The following is a 21,210-nucleotide window of genomic DNA, read 5'->3' as shown; positions in this document are numbered from 1 at the left end:
AGTTGAATGTCCGACACTTGATTTGGGCTCAGGTTATGATCCCAGAATCATGAGATTGAGCCCCAGGTCGGGCTCCACAGGCTGAGCATGGAACCTGCTTAAGATTCTCTCCCTCTGTGCCTCTCCCCCACTTGCATTGCATGCTCTGTCTCTCTCTCTCAAATAAAAATTAAAAAAAATAAAAATAAAAAGAGAACACTTATCAGGATGAACACTGAGGAATGTATAGAATTGTTGAATCATTGTACACCTGAAACTAATATAACACTGTATGTAATAATTTTTTTTCTAATTTTTTTTTAAGTTTATTTATTTTTGGGACAGAGAAAGACAGAGCATGAACGGGGGAGGGGCAGAGAGAGAGGGAGACACAGAATCGGAAACAGGCTCCAGGCTCTGAGCCATCAGCCCAGAGCCCGACGCGGGGCTGGAACGCACGGACCGCGAGATCGTGACCTGAGCTGAAGTCGGACGCTTAACCGACTGCGCCACCCAGGCGCCCCTGTAATAATTTTTTTAAAAAAACAAAGGATGCCTGTAAAAGAGGCCCATAAAATTTAATGTCCCTCCCCAAAATGCTTAAAATACTACAAAGTAATAAGTATCTTACAATCTAACATAATCCAGCTTTATAATTATTTTTATTTCTTTAAAATTTTTTTGTAATGTTGATTTATTTTAGAGAGAGAGAGACAGAGACAGAGCACGAGTGGGGGAGGGGCAGAGAGCGAGGGAGACACAGGATCCGAAGCAGGCTCCAGGCTCTAAGCTGTCAGCACGGATGTGGGGCTCAAACTCACAAGCCATGAGATCATGACCTGAGCCGAAGTTGGACACTTAACTGACTGAGCCACCCAGGCACCCCTATAATTATTTCTAAAGCAGCAAAATAATAATGAACTGCACTTGAAAAAAATGCTTATATGTTGTATATCCCATCTTATGTGAGCCCAAGCAACTCAGTGACAAAGATTTCTTTTAAATCTTGTATATGTAAATGAGATACTTAAATATGTATTAAAATTCACTCTAATTTTTTTTCAGGGGTGATTATGTAAATGCTTTGGCTCATTATGAGAAAGGAATAACGGGTGATCATAAGGTAAACTTGAATAAAGATATGTATAATTATCTTTAGGTTTGTTAGTTTCATTTAAAAAGCCATGGTCTAAATTGCATTTTATTTATTAGTAGGTGAGCTCTTTTTCAGTTTATTAACAACTTTGCAAGGATATAGTTAAATCATTTTAAAACACTTCAGATCTAAAGATGACAATATTTTTTATCACTCTGAAAAAGATCTGTTTTCCTTTGTATCTTAAATATGAGCTTCTCGTTAATGTTCAGAGTAAAATTTTTATCCTTTCCCACTTACAGGCTAACTATGATTTTCATGAGGCTTTTCCTTTTACTCTTAAAAAATTTCAATAACTACAGTGTACCCCCAGTCCATAAAAGTCTGTTCTGCCATTTCGTCTCTCACGCTGTATCTTTTATGATGATCCTGGAAATCATGTACTTTATGCACTATTCCAGCCCATTCTCCCATCCCAGGGTTTTAGCTCAAGAAGCTAAATTTTGCAATAAAAATTGATGTTTTTAGGTGAGGTCTTGTAAAGATTGAAAATCTTTTTATTTCCTATTTTATAGCTAGAATTTTTATTACAGAAGTTAATACAGTTTCACTGTAGTCCATTTAAAAAATCACCACAGTATAACATGACAAGTGAGAGTCTACCAATCTCTCCTCTATCCACACACCTCAGTGGTAACCACTGTTAACAGTTTTATATATTTCCACCCAGAATCTCTTGTAAGCATACAAATACGAATGTAATGTGGACTTTCACTAAATATGAAATCATTCAGTTTTACAGGGGTGCCTGGGGTGGCTCAGTCGGTTAAGAGCTGACTTTGGCTCAGGTCATGATCTCATGGTTCGTGAGTTCAAGCCCTGCATCAGGCTCCATGCTGACAGCTCAGAGCCTGGAGCCTCCTTCGGATTCTGTCTCCCTCTCTCTCTACCCCTCCCCGACTTGTGCTATCTCTATCATTCATAAATAAATAAAGTAAAAAAAAAATTGTTTTAATGCTTTAAAAAAATCATTTCCTTTCAGCAAAGATTAACTGAAATCCCTTCTGGGATAAACAGCATTCTGTTTTCTTCATGGTCTTTCAAGTCAATACATTCGAATCTATGTTAATCTTTTAAGAGCTTCTAATAGTCTGTTGTTTAGATATAGCATGGTCTTTATATCCACTCCCTTATTGAGTCATAATTGTTTTTTGTTTTTTACTATCAAAATACTGCAATGAATATTCTACCTAGTGTACATGTATCTTTACCTAAGATAGTATTTCTGAAGGATATTATTCTTATAAGGGGATTTCTACGTCATAAAATATATGCTTTTAATTTTTTATATTGCTAAGTTGCTCTCCAGAAATTATAGCAATTCATATAGCTGTAGGTCATCTGAGAAAGTGTCCATTTTCCCCCACAGTTTCAACAACATTGAATGTTAATCATTTTATCTCATCTATCAATTTTATGAGCCAAAAACAAAGGTCTTTTGTGTGTGTTTATTAGTGAAGCTGAGCATGTTTTATTTATTGGCCAATTATATGTTTTTTAATGAATTGCCTGATCATATCCTTTGCCTTGCATAACTCTTGAGTTTTTTATACTTTCTTTGGCTACATACATTTTAAGGTTTTTAAAAAATTGTTTTTATGTTCCATTTATTTTTGAGACAGAAAGAAAGCATGAGCAGGGGAGGGGCAGAGAGAGAGGGAGACACAGAATTTGAAACAGGCTCCAGGCTCTGAGCTATCAGCGCAGAGCCCAACGTAGGGCTCGAATTCATGAACCACGAGATTATGACCTGAGCTGAAGTTGGACGCTTAACCTACTGAGCCACCCAGGCGCCCCTTGAGATTTTTTTTTTAATCTGTGTATTTGAATATAGTAACCACTAGCCACAGATTGCTATTTAAATGATTGAAAATTAAATAAAACTTAAAATTCAGTGTCTTCATCACACTGGCCATATTTCAAGTGCCCAGTAGCCATTTATGAGTATTAGCCACTGTGTTGGACCAGGCAGATATAGAAGATTTCCATCATCACAGAATGTTCCACCAGCCATGCTGCTTTACATAAAATACAATAGGACGTTATATTTTATTACATAGATTAGTTCCCTGAAAAGTTCTTTAGTTATCTTTAATGAATTAAACAATTTTACAGAAAGTTTTTAATGTTTAATCATGTCTAGTAGAGAAATCTTCCATTTGATAAATGGCTTTTTCCTTAATTTTGTTCATAGCATTTATGCTGTGTATCCAGCATATTACTTGTTATATAAAATTTTATATCAAGAAGACATACAGAGATACACAAAGCATTATGACAAGGGTAGTAAGAATTTGTTGTTAAGCATAAAAGGTGTAAACTTCTAAAGAAAAATATATAACTTTGTAACAGAAGATTTAAAAAAAAAAAAAAGGACTCAGTGTTACTTCATAATCTTGAGATTTTCCTGAAAAGACTAGTGAAAGTAACCTTGGGCTCATTTTAGATTTAAATCAATTGTTTGGCTGAAATACATCAATTTAACTTAGGGTCTGATGTGTTATTTGCCTTATAATTCTAGGAACATGATGAAGTGTGTTTGGCTGGAGTGGCCCAGATGTCTATAAGAATGGGAGACATACGCCGAGGGGTTAACCAAGCCCTAAAGCATCCCAGCAGGGTCCTTAAAAGAGACTGTGGAGCCATACTGGAGAACATGAAGGTACCCTTTTCTATGCATAAATATTCATGCGGACTTATACGTAATAAATTCAGTGTTTTAATAATCTCATATTGTTTTAGCAATTTTCAGAAGCAGCCCAACTGTATGAAAAAGGTCTCTATTATGATAAAGCAGCATCTGTTTACATCCGCTGTAAGAATTGGTAAGCATTTGCTAAGTTTGTTCTGAGCAAGTGTGGAAATGAATGGGTCCCGGAAGTCTCCCCACTTGTTTCCTTATCTGTACACCCTGTTCTCCCTGTCTAGGTCTTCCCTCTATCTCCTTTTTTCTTCTTGGATGAGTTCATATTAATAGTTTGTTTCCCAAAGAACAACACATCCTGTTGGTTCGGAAATCCCTGATCAGACAAATTACTAGGGAAAAGAGCCCTGTTGCCCCCAAACTGTTAATGAACGAACCTTCATTTTCCCTTGGAGGGGGAGGGCAGGGGCGTGGCATCAGAAGGAAAAGCAGTTACATCTGCTTTTACCTACAGGAGCCAAGATTTCAAAGATCATGATAACTTTTTTGAATCCTAAAAACTAACACTTGATTGTGGAGAGTGACTTTGGAAGTGAATATAGTGCTGATACTCTCTGAAATCTACATTCTAGGGCAAAAGTTGGGGAGCTTCTGCCTCGTGTTTCTTCTCCAAAGATTCACTTGCAGTATGCCAAAGCTAAGGAAGCAGATGGAAGGTTTGTACAGTTTCTCAAATTCATGCAAGTTTAAAGCAATATATAAGTTTGATAAATTAACCATCAATCTTTGCAACTTCTAAGAAAGGCAGAGTGGAGAAAGAAAACATCTTTACCCTTTGCCTGGCCTCAAGTGCCAAACTATTACATTTTTCCCATATTTTAAATACCTCAAGTAAACCTTTGTGTATTCAATATAGGCTACTATCTCTTTTTATTTGAGAGTTAAATACTAAAAGGTGATATTTTGATATAATATGGCATGAAAATAAAGTGATGGTCATTTTATTAAGAAGGATAACTTACAGATGCCAAGGAAAAGAACAGTGAAGAAATACGAATTCCACACCGATGATTGCACAGTTTAAGCTGCAAAACAGCGTCAAGATATCACAATAGATAGTTAATATCCTAAATAATATCTTCTGTCCTTCTGCAACTGGATAGAAGAAACTCAAAGACAAGGAGTCTCAGAGGAGGAAACACAATTATGAAATTGTATCTCATACAAACATGAAAAAGCTCTACCTCACTAATAATAATTAAAGCAACAGTATGTTATTTCAACCTCTCCTATCGTGAGATTTTAAACTAATAACCATACTATCAAAATGCACTTGTTATGCATGACTGACTCATTCTGTATAATTTCCGTAGCCTTTGGAAAGTTATTTGGCAAAATACATTAAAAGACTTTTAAAGGTCAGTACCCTCTACTTTTAGAAAAGCAACCTTAGGAAATAGAGATACACACTAAATGTCTTGTTGAAATGGAAAGAGCTGGAAAGCTAATGCGGACTGAAGACAAGTCTTGAGCTCCATCTAGAGGTTGACACGCAAAGATTTTATAGATCACTCTTGCTGAAATATTCTGTTATTTTCTGTTTTCTAAAATAAGCTTATATTACTATTATAATCTTCCCAATCAAAAAAAAAGGAAAGTGTAAAAAATTCTATATATATTGTTCAGATGAAAAAATATAATTCAATATTAATATTTTACTGTTAATCAAACCTCTAAAAAAGAACACATTTTAGGGAGATGATTCCTTGTATTCATCCTAATGAAGAATAAAGAAGTACAAGAAAAATAAGCAACCGCCATCAATAAAAAAAATTGCCTCCTTTATTGACATTTCCCTCCCCAAATGTGACAGTGTTAAGGAAGCTTATCTGAACTAAGTATTTCTTATAGATACAAAGAAGCCGTTGTGGCTTATGAGAATGCAAAACAATGGAACAGTGTAATCCGCATCTATCTGGATCACCTCAACAATCCTGAAAAGGCTGTCAGTATTGTCAGAGAGACCCAGTCTCTGGATGGAGCCAAAATGGTAGCCAGGTAACTGAATGCATTATTTTTGGACTTCCAAAAACTAGCCTGGAAAGAAAGCCCCACTTACCTTGATCAAATAAATTCAAAGGGAATATTTATTCTTTATAATTTTTTTTTGTTAGATCTAAGTGTTTAAATTCAAAGTCTATTTGTTGTGGTTAGTGTAGGAGAGAATGTTTTTCAAATACAAGCATATAGTATAAAACTGCAGTTTGCCTAATGCATTTTTTAAAACGGTTTCTCATAATTGCAAAAAGATTTCATTTTGTAAATGACAAACTTATTTTAAATGAGCCAAGCTGATTAAAATACTTTGTTTTAGGTTTTTCCTACAGTTAGGTGACTACGGGTCTGCCATCCAGTTTCTTGTTATGTCCAAATGTAATAATGAAGCTTTCACCCTGGCTCAGCAGCACAACAAAATGGAAATCTATGCAGACATTATTGGTAAATACCATTGTTTTCCCTAATTTCTCTTACAGATTTGTATCCTAGAAATACTTGACTCTTAGGACCTAATTATCAACTTGGTATGCCCACAAGCACATGTACACACACCATTTATACAGAGATGCATACATATTGATGTGTTAGATTTCAAGATTCCTACTATCTTACAGGTGAGATGGAATTATAAGACCGTTTTCAAAAATTAAGATTTTGGGGTGACTATTAAAAGAAGCCAGATTTCCCAAATTCTGCTGTTTGCCAACCAGTGGTAAAACAAGGTTCCAAAATGAAGGTAATAAAAAATGCAGAGGAATTTTTGAAAAAATAGTTTCATAAGTTTTTAAATTGAGTTAAAAATTAAGATTATATGATTCTAGTTTGATGAAGAGTGATATACACAAGACGTGGTTTTTCAGAAGAAAGTCCAAAAGAGGATTTTATATTCTGAGAACACCTGCTTTTAGGTTTTCTTCCCTTATTTGCAATTTTCTTAGAAACTACTGAAATAATTTTCAGATTTTGATTTTATGGGCCATACATAACATTATTTTTGGTGGTATTTTATTTTGTTTTATTTTATTTTCCCAATATACCTAGCACAAGTTTACCATTTTAACCATTTTTAAATGTACAGTTCAGTCATATTAACAGTGTCATACAGCCGTCAGTCACCACCATCCATCCCCGGAACTTTGAATCGTCCTGAACTAAAGCTCTGTACTCATTACACAGTATGTCCCCATTCCCCGCCCCCCACCGCCCCTGGCAACCACTGTTGTACTTTCTACAAATCTACATAAATTTGACTACTCATAGTATGTCATATAAATGGAATCCTGAAGTATTTGCCTTTTTGTGTTTTGTTTTTTAAAATTTACAAAATGACCATAAGAATTGATGATAGGATTTATGAGAAAATTTTTATTTCAGTTTCAAGGAAACAAAAATAGGTAAAAGCATCTTCTCATATCTTAGAAAGTCATTCAGATAATTGGAGAAAATAAGGAGCTAAAGGAAAAAAAGGAAATACAAATACAAGCGATATTAGTTACTAATTTTTAATTCGACAGATAACATTTCTTAACATTACAAATCACTATACCACTAACCCATTTAAGTTTTTCTCATTTCATAAGGATGTGGCTTATCCTGCCTCACTCACACACACACACACACACACACACACACACGCACGCACGCAGGCACGTACGCACGCACACACTTTTGTCCACCTTTCTTTACCCTCTTCTATTACAAACTCCCTATCTGCCTTGGGCTGGAGGCCCAGGGCTGTTGTGACACTTTGGTATTGTAACAGGACTCCAATACCCATGGGTAAATGTAAACAATGAGTTGGAACTCCTGCAGAGTTGAGGTCCTTCTTCCACTGTGCTTAACATATTTTAGCTTCAAACCAAAAGAAAAACAGTAATAAACGAAAAAGAATAATTATCTTTAAATGGCATCTATCAGCCACTTGAATATCATTTTCCTTCCTTGTCTGGCAAATGCGGACAATTGTCGAAACCAGGCCTTGCTGAGAAAGGCGGATAGATTACGTTTGTATTATGGTTGACTTCTGATTGTTCTTAGACTCTCGGCAGAATGCGATTGCGATTTGTAGTCATAGTTCCTGTTGTTTTAGGAAATGAGATTGAGACTCTTAAAGAATGATAAAAGTCACTAAGGGTGATGTCTGACCATAGCCTACATTCTCACAAGGCTCGTAATTTTCTCTCCTGATTCCTGTTGAGGGTGAAAAGAAAATGGAACAGAGCTGGTATTTGGGGGAATGACGGTGGATCTGTGATGAAAACAAACACTGATAATAACACTGATATTTACAGTTACAAATTTTTAATCACCTATTTTTAGATCACCTGTATTTGGATCTTATTTTTAAGTTAGTAAATAAAATTTTGCTCAGATATTTTACTCCGTAAACTTCTGTTGTAGGTTCTGAAGGTACTACTAATGAAGACTATCAAAGCATCGCCTTATATTTTGAAGGAGAAAAAAGACATTTTCAGGCTGGAAAATTCTTCTTGCTGTGTGGCCAATATTCACGAGTTAGTATTTCCTGAGAAAATATACATTGGACTCCACAGGAATGCTAATAAGATTCTTTCTTTATTTTTTTAAGTAATCTCTATACCCAATGTGGGGCTCAAACTCAAGAGTCCGAGATCAAGAGTCGTATGCTCTACTGACAGACAGCCAGATGCCCCAACAATATTTTAAAATTATATTAATGCTTTCAGACACCCAGACCTGAAATATCAAAGTTAACTTTAAATCATTCTCTCTCTCCCACAGCCAATCACATTCTTCCCCTGTAATATCTCTGACATTGTCCCTTTTCATTCTAACTATCATCAACTTAATCCAAACCTGGGTCACTTCACTTATTATATTATTACAATATTATTCCTATTTTCTAGTTTCTGTTCCTATAACTCATCCTTCATTTTATTCCCCAAACAGTACTTACTTTCACTGCTACAGGGCCCCTAAAGCAGGAGTTATGGCGTTCAAGCAAGGGGTGTAACTCAGTGAAGCTGTGTGTTCATTGTGTTCATTGGGTGTTCACTGGGGACTTACGGGTGCCACCTGTTTGGTCTGAGGGAAACATCTTCTACTTACCTCCAGAAAATTGTTGCCCTTCAGGAGTTGGGCCCCTGTGGGCTAGATCATAGGACTTTTCATGAGAAATAGAATTCTAGGTCTCCCAATTTTAAAACATGGGCCCACATATTTGTAGAATACCTCACCTGCCAAAGAAACGTGTCTGTGTGTGAACTCAGCCTTCTGGCTACCTATTTACTGTTTCTGGCCACTTAAAGTCCAGATTCCTTAGCTGGCACTCAAGAGAATTCCCACAGATTGACCGACCAGCTCCTGCACTTCCCAACCTGGCATCCAGCTGTTTCCATTAAGAAACATTCCATGGGGCACCTGGGTGGCTCAGTCGGTTAAGTGTCCGACCTCAGCTCAGGTCATGATCTCACACTCCGTGAGTTCGAGCCCTGCATCAGGCTTTGTGCCGACAGCTCAGGGCCTGGAGCCTGCTTCAGATTCTGTGTCTCCCTCTCCCCCTCCCCCATTCATCCTCTGTCTCTCTCTGTCTCAAAAATAAATTTAAAAACGTTTTAAAAAATTAAAAAAAAAAGAAAAGAAACGTTCCTGCTAGCCTTTTCCCATTCCTATTCTCTAGATCTCTCTCTGCCCTCTTTCCTACCTACCACAGACCTGTTCATCTTCAGGTCCTTTTTCCTTCATGGTACCTTCGGATCACCCCCCTGTTTAATCAACTTTTCTTCTTTAGAGCACTAATGAAAACAAATGGCCATACTGCCCATTGTCTCTTAAACTTTTATTATAACCTTAAATTTCTTCATAGGTGTAGTGTTTAGGAAGTAGACAATTACGATTTAAAATAATTGATTCCTTATAAATATCACATTACACAGATCTCCCCAATTAGATTGTGTATAATACAACAAGAGGGGCTGCGTCATATCCTTCCTGGTATGCTCCATAGTCTCCTATACATAGTAGCAGGTTGACAATAAATATTTGTTGAACAAATAAATGAATGAAAATAATTATATCTTCATAATGAAAAAGGACTTATTTTTCACTCTCATCAGAAGTCAGAACTAAATTCTTCAGAGGGTTAACTGGATCCTTCCATTTTTAAAATTCTACTCAGCCTTTTTGGGTTTTTTTTAAGTTTATTTTTGAGAGAGAGAGGGAGAAAAAGAGGGAGAGTAAGTGTGGGAGAGGCAGAGAGAGAGAATACACTGTCAGCACAGAGCTCGATGTAGGGCTTGATCTCACGAACCATGAGATTGTGACCTGAGCCGAAATCAAGCATCTGGCACTTAACTGACTGAGCCATCCAGGTGTCCCTCAGCCTTTTAGGTGTATATATTTAAGACCCAGACTGTGCAAGCCCCTGGTTGAGAGGTGGACACTTTCATAAACTGTAATTACTTTGTGTGAAAACTTTGTTTTTCCCAATGTGAAAGCAGTCTGAAAGTTTTTAATTGCTATACATTTCTCATTTCAGGCACTGAAACATTTCCTGAAATGTCCAAGCCCAGAAGAGAATGCAGCAATAGAAATGGCAATTGAAACTGTAAGTGAGCTCTGTAATAAGACTTTTGAGAATGCTGATATTTTGAAAAACATTTTGAAGAAATTTCCAAACATACAGAAGTAGACCAAATATTGTAACCAACTCATCTGACTTGTACCCATCATCTGACTTCAAAAGCTGTCAGCATATGAGCAATCTTATTTTATCTGTACCCCCACCTCTTTCCCTGTGTTATTTTAAAGCAAATCACAGACATCATGTCATTTCATTTATGGGTACAAAGTCTATCTATAAAAGAAAAGAACCTTTGGGTTTTCTTTTAGGTATAACTTGCATGTAGTAAAGTGCACAAATCCTAAGTATGTAACTCTTTTTCTCATATATTGCACTGACATAACCCCTACTGAGATCAAGATATAGAACATTTCCAGCTCCCAGAGGCTCTTATGATGTCTTATAGTCACTGGCCAAGGGTAACCACAGCCAAGGGTAACCACAATTCTGACTTCTGTTCTTATAGATTGGTTTTATCTGTCTATGTATTTCATATAAATGGAATTGTACATATGTACTATTTTGTGTCCAGTTCCTTCGAATCAACATATAGTCTATTAATGCATGTGTATTACTACATGCAGTGATGGTTCATTCTTACTCATTGCTGTGTAGTATTCCACCCGATGACTATACCACAATTTATTTATGTATTACTCCATTAATGGACGTTTGGGTTGTCTCCACTTCAGGCATATTATGAATAAAGTTGCCACAAAGTTGTTCATATCTTTTGATGGACATAACACTCTGCCTTATTGGGTGTATATCCAGGAGTAGAATTGTTAGGTCATAAGATACACATAGTTTGGCAATAGTTGTATCAATTTACACTCGACCAGCAGTATGAAAGAATTTAGTCGCTCTCTTTACTAACACCAATCTATGTCATTATGACTACTGATAGAGGTGTAGTGGTATCTCATTATGGTCTCAATTCATTTTTCTAAAGACTAATGATATTGAGCACCTTTTCATACGTATATTGGCCTTTTGGGTATCCTCTTTTCTGCTATTTAAATCTTTTTTCTAATTTTTAATTGTATCATCTCATCTTATTCTTACTGATTTGTAGGACTTTTTATAATTTCTAGATACAAGTCTTTCCATCATATATATATATATATATATATATATATATATATATATATATGATCTCTCCAACTGTGGCTTGCCTTTTTATTCTTCAGTAGTGTCTTTTTTTTTTTTTTTTTTTTTAAGTTTATTTACTTTGAGAGAGAAGGAGCACAAGCTGGGGAGAGGCAGAGAGAAGGAGAGAGAGAATCTCAAGCAGGCTGTATGTGGTCCATGCTCAGGGGCTCAGACCCACAAAACTGTGAGATCATGACCTGAGTTGAAATCAAGAGTTGGACGCTTAACCGACCGAGCCACCCAGGTGCTCTATCTTCAGTAGTGTCTTGATGGAAAGAAATTCTTAAGTTTTAATGAAGTCCAACTTACGAATCTTTTTTTTTTTTTTTTTTTTTTATGGTTAGTGTTTTTTAATCCTATTTAAGAAATCTTTTCCTATTGCATGGTCATTAAGCTATTTCTCTTATGTTTTCTTCTAGGTATTTGATTGTTTTAGCGTTCTTATTTAGTCCTATGCCCGTCCTGAATTAACTTTTGTGTATGGTGTGAGGTAGGAATTAGGAATCTTTTTTTCCCCAAATGGATATCCAGTTGATCCAGCATCATTTATCAAAATACCATTTTGCCCCCACTGAATTACCATAGAGCATTTGCCATAGATGAAATGACCAAATATATGTGAGTCTAGTTTTGGATTCTGTATTCTCTTCCATTGATTTGTCTTGCCTGTAACAATACCACACTGTATTACATGTATTCTTTATTATGATCTACTTCCTGTCGCTGTGGATTTGCCTATTCTAGACATTTCATATAAATGGATCCATAGAATATGTGACTTTTGTGTCTGGCATCTTTCTTTCAGAAGGTTTTCAGCATTCAGCTGTGCTGTAGCATGTACTAATACTTCATTCCTTTTTATGGCTAAAGATTCTGTTGTATGACTCTACCACACTGTATTTATTCAACAGTTAATACACATTTGGTTTGTTTCTACTTTCAAGCTTTTATGAATAATGCTGTTAACATTTGTGTGCAATGTTATATACATTGTATATACTCTCTTGAGTGTATATCTAGGAATTTCTAGGCCATATGTTAGCTCTATGTTTAACATTTTGAGGAATTGTCCAACTGTTTCCCAAAGCAGCTAAACCATTTTACGTTACAAACAGCAATGTGTGAGCATTGCAGTTTCACCAACAATCATTTCTTGTCATTGTTGAACATCTAGTTCAAATTTCCCCATCTCCTGTATTTCCCACTAGCTGGCAATTAAATCTAGATACTTAATCAGACATAGATTTGGTGTTTTTAGATGGTGCTAAGTTCGTCCTCTTTCATGATATCAGTAGGTTCATGTCTTAATAAGCTCAGGCTGCCGTAACAACATACCACAGACTAAGTGGCTTAAACAACAGAAATTGATTTCTCACAGTTCTGGAGGCTGAGAAGGCTAAGATCAAGGGGCCAGCCAATTTGTTTCCTGTGAGAGCTCTCCTCTGGGCATGTAGATGGCTACCTTCTTGCTGTATCCTCACGTGGCCTTTATGGGGTGCGTTCAGGTGAGGAGAGATCTCTCTCCCTTCCTTTTGTTGTAACACCACTGATCCCATCATAAGGTCCCTACCCTCATGACCTCATCTAACCCTAATTACTCCCAAAGGCCCCATATTCAAATATCACCACATTTGTATTCAAATACAAATATGTAGGGCTTCAACATATGAATTTTGGGGGAACATAAATATTCAGTCCATAACAGCCCATCATTTTGGTCATCTGTTTGTATGGTGTTAAGATTGATTATTAGATATTAGAATGGTCAGCCTTATCCCTCCATTATGACATTTCCCATCAACCTTTCACCTAATGATTTCAGCACCCATTAATGTTTATTACCTGGATCCATTATTTTATTAGCGGTTGCAAAATGGCGATATTTGTCATTCCTTCTATTCCATACCAACTATTTTGTTACTGTGAGATAAAGGAAAAATAGGGTAAATACTTGATTTTTTTTTCCCCCTCTGCTTACTAGTTTTAAGACTAATGAGTTGCAGGGAACCTGGGTGGCTCAGTTGGTTGAGCATCTGACTCTTGATTTTGGCTTACATCACGATCTCAGGGTCGTCAGATTGGGCCCCCGCATCAGGCTCCACACTGGGCATGGAGCCTGCTTAATATTCTCTCTCTACCCTTACCCCCAAATTGTGCTCTCTCTCTCTTGAAAAAAAAATAATAATGAGTTGGTTTCCTGCCATCCTCCAAAGGTGACCTCTAGAGATGCTTTTGTTTTTACTATCATTATGAACTCATAGATTTTTAGTATATTTGATTTCAATCCATTACATCCAGTCGATGTTTTTTATGCCCAAATGTGTCTTTACATTAACTATTATTGCATTTTGACACAATCCTATTAATCTTTGATAGATTCCTTGCCCTCAGGTACATGATATTATTGACTCCATTTCTTTTTTATGTTTCTTTTTTTTTTCTTTTTTTTAATATAAGTTTCAGTTGTACAGCTTTATAATTCAAAATCCGTATATACTACAAGGTGATCACCATCATAAACCTAGTTACCATCCATCACCATATAGTTGACTCCCTTCACCACTTCACTTATCCCCCAGCCTCCTTCCCCTCTGGTAAACACTAGTCTGTTCTCTGTATCTGTGAGTTGGTTTTGCTTTTGTTTTGTTTTAGATTCTACATATGAATGAAATTAGACAGCATCTGTCTTTGACTTATTTCGCTTAGCATAATACCCTCAAGGTCCATCCATGTTGTCACATTTGGCAAGATTTCATTATTTTTTTAAGGCTGAGTAGTATTCCGTTTGTGTGTGTGTGTGTGTGTGTGTGTGTGTGTGTGTTCCACGTCTTTATTCATTCATACTATGAATGGACACTTGTTTTCATACCTTGGCTCTTGTAAATGCCGCAATGAACATAAAGGCACATATATATCTTGGGGTGTTAGTGCTTTTATATTCTTTGGATAAATACCAAGAAGTGGAATGACTAGGGCATATGGTAGTTCTATTCTTAACTTTTTGAGGAATCTGCATACTGTTTTCCATAGGGACTGTATCAATTTTAAATCCTACCAACAGTGTACAAGGGATCCCTTTTCTCCACATCTTCTCCAACATTTGTTATCTTGTCTTTTTGATAATAGCCATTCTTACAGGTGTTATGTGATATTGTGGTTTTAGTTTGCATTTTCCTAATAATGAGTGATGTTCAGCATCTTTTCAAATGTATATTGGCTATTTGTATGCCTTCTTTGGAGAAATGTCTTTTCACATCCTCTGCCCATTTTTTAATCAGGTTAGTTTTGTTGTTGAGTTGTGTGAGGATTTTTAAACTTTTTTAAAAAATGTTTATATTTGAGACAGAGAGAGAGAGAGAGAGAGAGCATGCGTGAGCAGGGGAAGGACAGAGAGAGAGAGACACTGAATCCGAAGCAGGCTCCAGGCTCTGAGCTGTCAGCACAGTACAGTACCTGATATACGGGGCTCAAACCCACAAACTGTGAGATCATGACCTAAGCCAATTTCAGGTGCTCAACCAGCTGAGTCACCCAGGCACCCCCATATGAAGACTTTTTAAAATATATTTTGGATATTAACCCCTTATTGGGTATATAGTTTCCACATATCTTCTCTCATTTCAGTAGGTTGCCTTTTTGTTTTGATGTCAATTTCCTTTGCTGTGCAACTTTTAGTTTGATGTAATTCCATTTGTTTACTTTTGTTTTTGTTTGCCTTGCCTTTGGAGTCAGATCCATAAAGACATCACTAAGACCAAAGTCAAGGAGCTTACCTCCTATGTTTTCTTCTAGAGTTTTATGGCTTCAGGTCTGATATTCAAGTCTTTAATACATTTTAATTTTTTGTGTATGGAGTTAAAAAGTGGTCTAGTTTCATTCTTTTCAATGTGGCTTTCCAGTTTTTCCAATACCACTTACTAAAGACTCTCCTGTTTTCATTGTTTTTGCTTTTGTCATAGATAAATTGTCCCTATATATGTGGATTTACTTCTGGGCTGTCTACTGTGTTCCATTAACCTGTGTGTCTGTCTTTGTACCAATACCATACTGTTTTGATTACTGTAGTTTTGTGGTATAATTTGAAATCAGAGAGCATGAGACCTGCAGGCACCTTTGTTCTTCTATCTCAACACTGCTTTGGCTATTCAGGATCTTTTCTAGCTTCATACAAATTTTACAGTTATTTGTTCTAGTTTTATGAAGTATGCCATTGAAATTTTGACAGGTATTACTTTGAGTCTGTATAGTGCTTTGGGTAATAGAGACATTTTAAGAGTATTCTTCTAATTCATGAGCACAGAGTACCTTTCCGTTTATCTGTGTCATCTTCAGTGTCTTTCATCAGTGTCTTATGGTTTTCGGTACACAAGTCTTTCACCTCCTTGGTTAAATTTACTGCTAGGTATTTTATTCTTTTTGATGCAATTGTAAATGGGATTGTTTTCTTAATTTCTCTTTCTGATGTTTCACTATTAGTGTACAGAAATGCAACACATTTTTGCATATTGATTTTGTATCCTACAATATTTAGTTATCAGTTCTAATAGTTTTTTGGTGGATTCCTTGGGGTTTTCTATATATAGTAACATATCATCTCCAAATAGTGACAATTTAACTTCTTCCTTTCCAATTTAGATGCCTTTTATTTCTTTTTCTTTTTTTTTCTTTTTTTTTTTTTTTAACGTTTATTTATTTTTGGGACAGAGAGAGACAGAGCATGAACGGGGGAGGGGCAGAGAGAGAGGGAGACACAGAATCGGAAACAGCCTCCAGGCTCTGAGCCATCAGCCCAGAGCCTGACGCGGGGCTCGAACTCATGGACCGCGAGATCGTGACCTGGCTGAAGTCGGACGCTTAACCGACTGCGCCACCCAGGCGCCCCTCTTTTTCTTGCCTAATTGCTGTGGCCAAATTCCATTTCTTGCTCCAGACCTGGAATCAGTCATTTCTCTAAGAAGGTCTAGTTCCTTTCAGTGAGAAATTGTTTTAGAGACCATAATTTGGGTGCTAGCAATATTCTATTTCTAAGCCTTTTCAGTAAAAGTATTGGCATTTTTTATTATGGCATAAAAATTAGTATTTTCTAAAAGTACCTGAATTTGAAGCTGCAGTGAAATTAGTAAAGTATGAAAATTATTCTCTGGCCATCCACAAAAGGCCGTTTTATTTCATTATGAAAATAGTTTCATTCTCTGATTTTCTCTGCATATCCACATTTTCTAAGGCGTATTTCCTCCAGAAAGCCAGACTCAACGCTGCCAGCAACTCTCAAGAATACATCTCCCACCCTTCCTGCTAAAGATGGACTGGAATTCTGGCCCCAAATGCATAAGTCCAGAAGGGCTCTGAATTGGTTAGTTCAGGTGTCCATTACAAAATTAAACAACTGGTGGCCACAAGGATGGAATAATCTGCTTGGGCAAATTAGGTTAAATTCCAACCCCTAGACATTACACCTCTATTGTCATGGGGAATAGGGTCCTCTGAGACATGGAAGTGTCAGTGGTATACCATGGTTGAAATGAAAGTAGGAGCATTTCTCAGAAAAGTTAAAGGAATTGGTATCAGACAAAAGTATAGATGTCCCTTGCAGCTATCAAATTTTCCTCCTTTTATGAGTATTCTTTAATCCTTCCATAGCTACTTCTAGGTGTTGTGCTATATATTTCATTATAATAAATTTTACTAAGTTCAGGGACATGTGGCCTATAAAACCAACATATTTGTGTTTATTATCCATTACTAGGATAACTTCATTCATTCAGACAAGTGCATTCTGCACTTCACTACCAGAGAATTTTCCTGAAGTCCAGTTTTAAATCCTTTTATTCTCTAGCTGCATTGCCTCCCAGTTGCCTCATAATTTGTTCCCAATCTATTCTTCATGAACCACAGAAGCTTAGGTACCCCTGCAGGTGATCTTGTCTAACCTCTTCATTTTATTGGCGAGGAAACAAGAGGTCCCATAGGATGATATGACTAACCTAAAGCCACCCAAATAGAAAGTAACAGAACTATGACTAAGTCTTCTTTCCAACCAAATTGCCTGTTACACTCCTCCATGTCAGTAGCCTATGCTACACTAACCTGGCCACTTCTACCCGAGTAATTCAGGGCTCCCCTTCCTGTGTTCCTTCATTCTTGTGGTCCCCTACACCAAGGCCACCCACCCTCCTACACGTCTGCCTTTCATACTCCCACACAACATGCAAGACCCACTTCACACACAAGCCTTTTGTGAACTGTCCTCTGGATGAAATTTCACCGTCCTTAGACTCTTCTCTAAGTACTTTGAACATCACCTACCACTACAGTTATCTCCCTTCAGATTAATAGCTCCTCAAGGTCAAGGACCCATTTCTTCATAGAGTGTTTAGCACATTATGGCCACTCAATAAATATTTGCTTAGTTGAACACATGTTGGTTCCCAACTTAGTGAACACACTATATGGATGATATAAGTTTCCTTTCAACCCTCCATTCCTTTCTTTCCTTTCCACCTTGAGACACCCCCCCCCCACATTTGAATTTCTTATAATCTGTGCACTCTTACTTGCTGACTCCATAATTGAGAATATCTTGAAAATGTTCACAATTTACCAACCTCCACCCTACCCCATCCTCTACCCCTTAAGGTCCTGAAATGCATTCTTGGTGCGTGTGTGTGTGCGTGTGTGTGTGTGTTGGTGTGTGTATAGTACAGCCCTACTTGAGAATCATTACCTGAATGAACCCATGATATGGATGAGAAAGATGGGTCTTCACAGGATCTTTTAACTGTGCTGGGGGCCTTCCTTCCTCTTTGCAGTCAGCTTCTGCCTTCCACTCTGTAAACCTTCTCTAAAAGGTCCCCACTGCTAAATATAAAAGTCTCTTCTCTGTCTTCACTCCATGTTATGAGAGCATTTTACACTATCATTACTACATCTTTCTTATGACTCCCTTAGAACACTGCTTCTCCCATTACTTCTCAAATGGTCCCTTCTCAGCCTCCTTCACCGACTCCTCTACTCCAGTATGTAAGTGTTCCTCAGCATTCTGTCTTCATCCTTCTTTTAATTTTTAAAAAATTTTTTTCAATGTTTTCTTTATTTTTGAGAGAGAGAGTGCAAGCAAGGGAGGGGCAGAGAGAAAGAGAGGGAGACACAGAATCTGAACTGGGCTCCATCCAGGCTCTGAGCTGTCAGCACAGAGCTCAGTGCAGGGCTCAAACTCACAAACCATGAGATCATGACCTTAGCCAAAGTCGGACACTTAACCGACTGAGCCACCCAGGCACCCCCCCTTCTTTTAATTCTTGACGGCCACATCTATTCCTTACTGGCTCCCTTTTCCATCCTAACATTTTGGGTGTGTTCAACCCTCTGAAACTCATATTTAACTAGGCATCCTGTATTTTTATTTGCTATGTCCAGCAACATCAGATAGCACTGCTTAACATCAGTCCAAGCCCTTTATGGGTATTAACTTATTTAATCCTTAAAACAATACAGCGAGTTAGGTATTTTTTTTATCCTCATTGGGGTCCCAAGAGTAACCAGGTGATCTTTTGACCTCAGGCAGGCTGACCCCAGAGCCCTTGCTTTACCATGTCTCCGTACTGGCTCATTCACCCAAAACCATCCACAAGAGCCATCGAGATGATGAGCTGTACAGGATCTCTCTTCCTTACAGCATCGCTTCCTTACAGCAGTGGCAAAAGCAGAGGCAACAGATTTGTAAAGGCTTAGCTTTCTTGCACTGACGACTACCACAGTGAGTGAAGTGTGTAGAAATTCTGCAGCCCCAAGGCCCTCTCCACCCCACACGTTCACCACAGTCTCTTCTGCACAAGGAACTTCCAAACTTTTATCTTTTTCCCTCAAGCATAGCAAGCTAGGCCACATGTTGCTCTGTCCCTCGTAACGGTTTTCTTTTTCTGGTGGCTCTTTGCACTGTATCATTAATACAAGCACAGCACTGCCCTCTTCAGTGTTCGTTCCCTTTGGTGGAGCTCCAGTTGCATTCTTGGCTCACCCCTTTTTTATAGACACAAGACTCTTAAGCCTCCTCGTCAGTAATTATCCCTACTAAAACACATTTCCATCCTCCGATATCGTACGTAATTTTTCCTGATCAACACCACACATCAGTGGGACTCGATGCGTTTCCTTGGGGAGCAGTGGAGACGCAGTGCTTGGTACTGTGTGCTTGCAGAAGGCCTAGTTCCTGCACTCAAGACCTTATTCTCTACGTGCCATGTTCACCTTGAGAAAGTTTTTACTGAAACATCCAAAAAGTATACTCTGTGTGTGTGTGGGGGGGGGGGGGGGGGGGGCGGGGAAACGGTCTTTTGATACAGCAACTGAGAAAAGCTGTAGCTTTTAAGGATAGACTTGTATTAATGGAGACTCTACAAATAAATGAAGAAAGACCCTGAATTTATATCATGTCAGGACTTGACTATAGCCATTTTTACGATTTTTTAATTCTATTTCCTTAGCACAAGGTTTTCTGCCCCTCCTCCCCTTCCTTTCTAGTTTTAAGATGCTGAATTTACTGTTTCTTTCTCTTCCTAAACAGGTTGGTCAGGCCAAAGATGAACTGCTGACCAGTCAGCTGATAGACCACCTTATGGGAGAGAGTGATGGCATGCCTAAGGTACTAGAAATGTTGTCTTCTCTTGGGTTCTAAGTATTTTAGTTACCATTTGACTTTCTTCTGCCCTGTTTTTACCTATTATGGGTTCTGCATCATGGACTTGTAAAGTTTTCTCTCTGAATATAATCTTCTAGACAGTCCCTGCATTTTAGAGGATATTGGGTATATTCACCCTTTGAAATTGGCATTGTCCCCTGTGAAATAGCCACAATCCTCTAGATAACAATTCACACCACCCACAACTTTCCTCAAATGTTAAAGAGTTTTATTTATTCTGGGAACTTTGAAAACTATTATTAGAACTATGAGCATTAATCCCTAAAAATCAGTATACTTTGTTCATATTTCAAAAATTGTGTTAACTATCATATTTAGCGTAAAAGTAACTCACTATAAATATAAAGTAGAAATAAATCATTAAGAACATATTTTCTAAGTATGTGACTCTTGGGAGTTCATTCAGACATTGGTCTTCTCACAGTCCTGATGGGAACAGTCCCCTTTGAGAACACCCCCGAGCTTGTTCTTCCCTTTTGTTTTGATGTCTGAGGTGATCTTCTTGTCAAGGAAGTCAAGTTACTGATTTGGAGAGGTGCCAGAATGTCATAGCTGGAGAGGATGGTAGCAGTCCTGATCCCTGAGTCCATAGACAGAAACGGGAGGCCCAGGGAAGCTAAGTTAACCTACCAAAGGGCACAGGCCCTTAAACTGTTCCAAACCACCTCACCTCACGTCCACTTATTCTAGTAATCAGGAAACCAGTGTCAGGTATATAAAATTGTCTATCGGTGAAGAGAATGGGAACAGAAAATAATCAAAGGCCAGCGTTCTTATGGGCCAGAGAAATTTATATAGGTGTAAAAACTTTTACGTTTTTGCAAAGTTGATATAAGAATACATTTTGCTATCGCACACAGGAGATAACTCTGTGGAGGAGCATTAGGAACACAGACTCTGAAGCCTGATCACTGTGGCTCAAA

The 21,210-nt window shown here is 37.6% G+C and overlaps 1 protein-coding gene across 3 annotated transcripts in view; it reads left to right on the top strand.

The window, feature by feature from the left end:
- Nucleotides 1-21,210, top strand: part of WDR19 (WD repeat domain 19) — a 116,140-nt gene that overhangs the window by 65,310 nt on the left and 29,620 nt on the right. For all 3 annotated transcript variants that reach the window (XM_045474999.1, XM_045474998.1, XM_045475000.1), the window contains exons 21-29: nucleotides 1,045-1,102; nucleotides 3,657-3,797; nucleotides 3,878-3,960; nucleotides 4,412-4,495; nucleotides 5,691-5,837; nucleotides 6,154-6,278; nucleotides 8,238-8,350; nucleotides 10,354-10,422; nucleotides 20,153-20,230. In XM_045474999.1, coding sequence (XP_045330955.1) covers nucleotides 1,045-1,102; nucleotides 3,657-3,797; nucleotides 3,878-3,960; nucleotides 4,412-4,495; nucleotides 5,691-5,837; nucleotides 6,154-6,278; nucleotides 8,238-8,350; nucleotides 10,354-10,422; nucleotides 20,153-20,230 — 898 coding nt within the window. The remainder of the gene's footprint in view (nucleotides 1-1,044; nucleotides 1,103-3,656; nucleotides 3,798-3,877; nucleotides 3,961-4,411; nucleotides 4,496-5,690; nucleotides 5,838-6,153; nucleotides 6,279-8,237; nucleotides 8,351-10,353; nucleotides 10,423-20,152; nucleotides 20,231-21,210) is intronic.

This window comes from Leopardus geoffroyi, chromosome B1 (genome assembly GCF_018350155.1).
Source record: "Leopardus geoffroyi isolate Oge1 chromosome B1, O.geoffroyi_Oge1_pat1.0, whole genome shotgun sequence".
NCBI lineage: Eukaryota > Metazoa > Chordata > Mammalia > Carnivora > Felidae > Leopardus > Leopardus geoffroyi.
The sequence above is the reverse complement of the archived record's forward strand: the minus strand, read 5'-3'. Positions and strand labels throughout refer to the sequence as shown.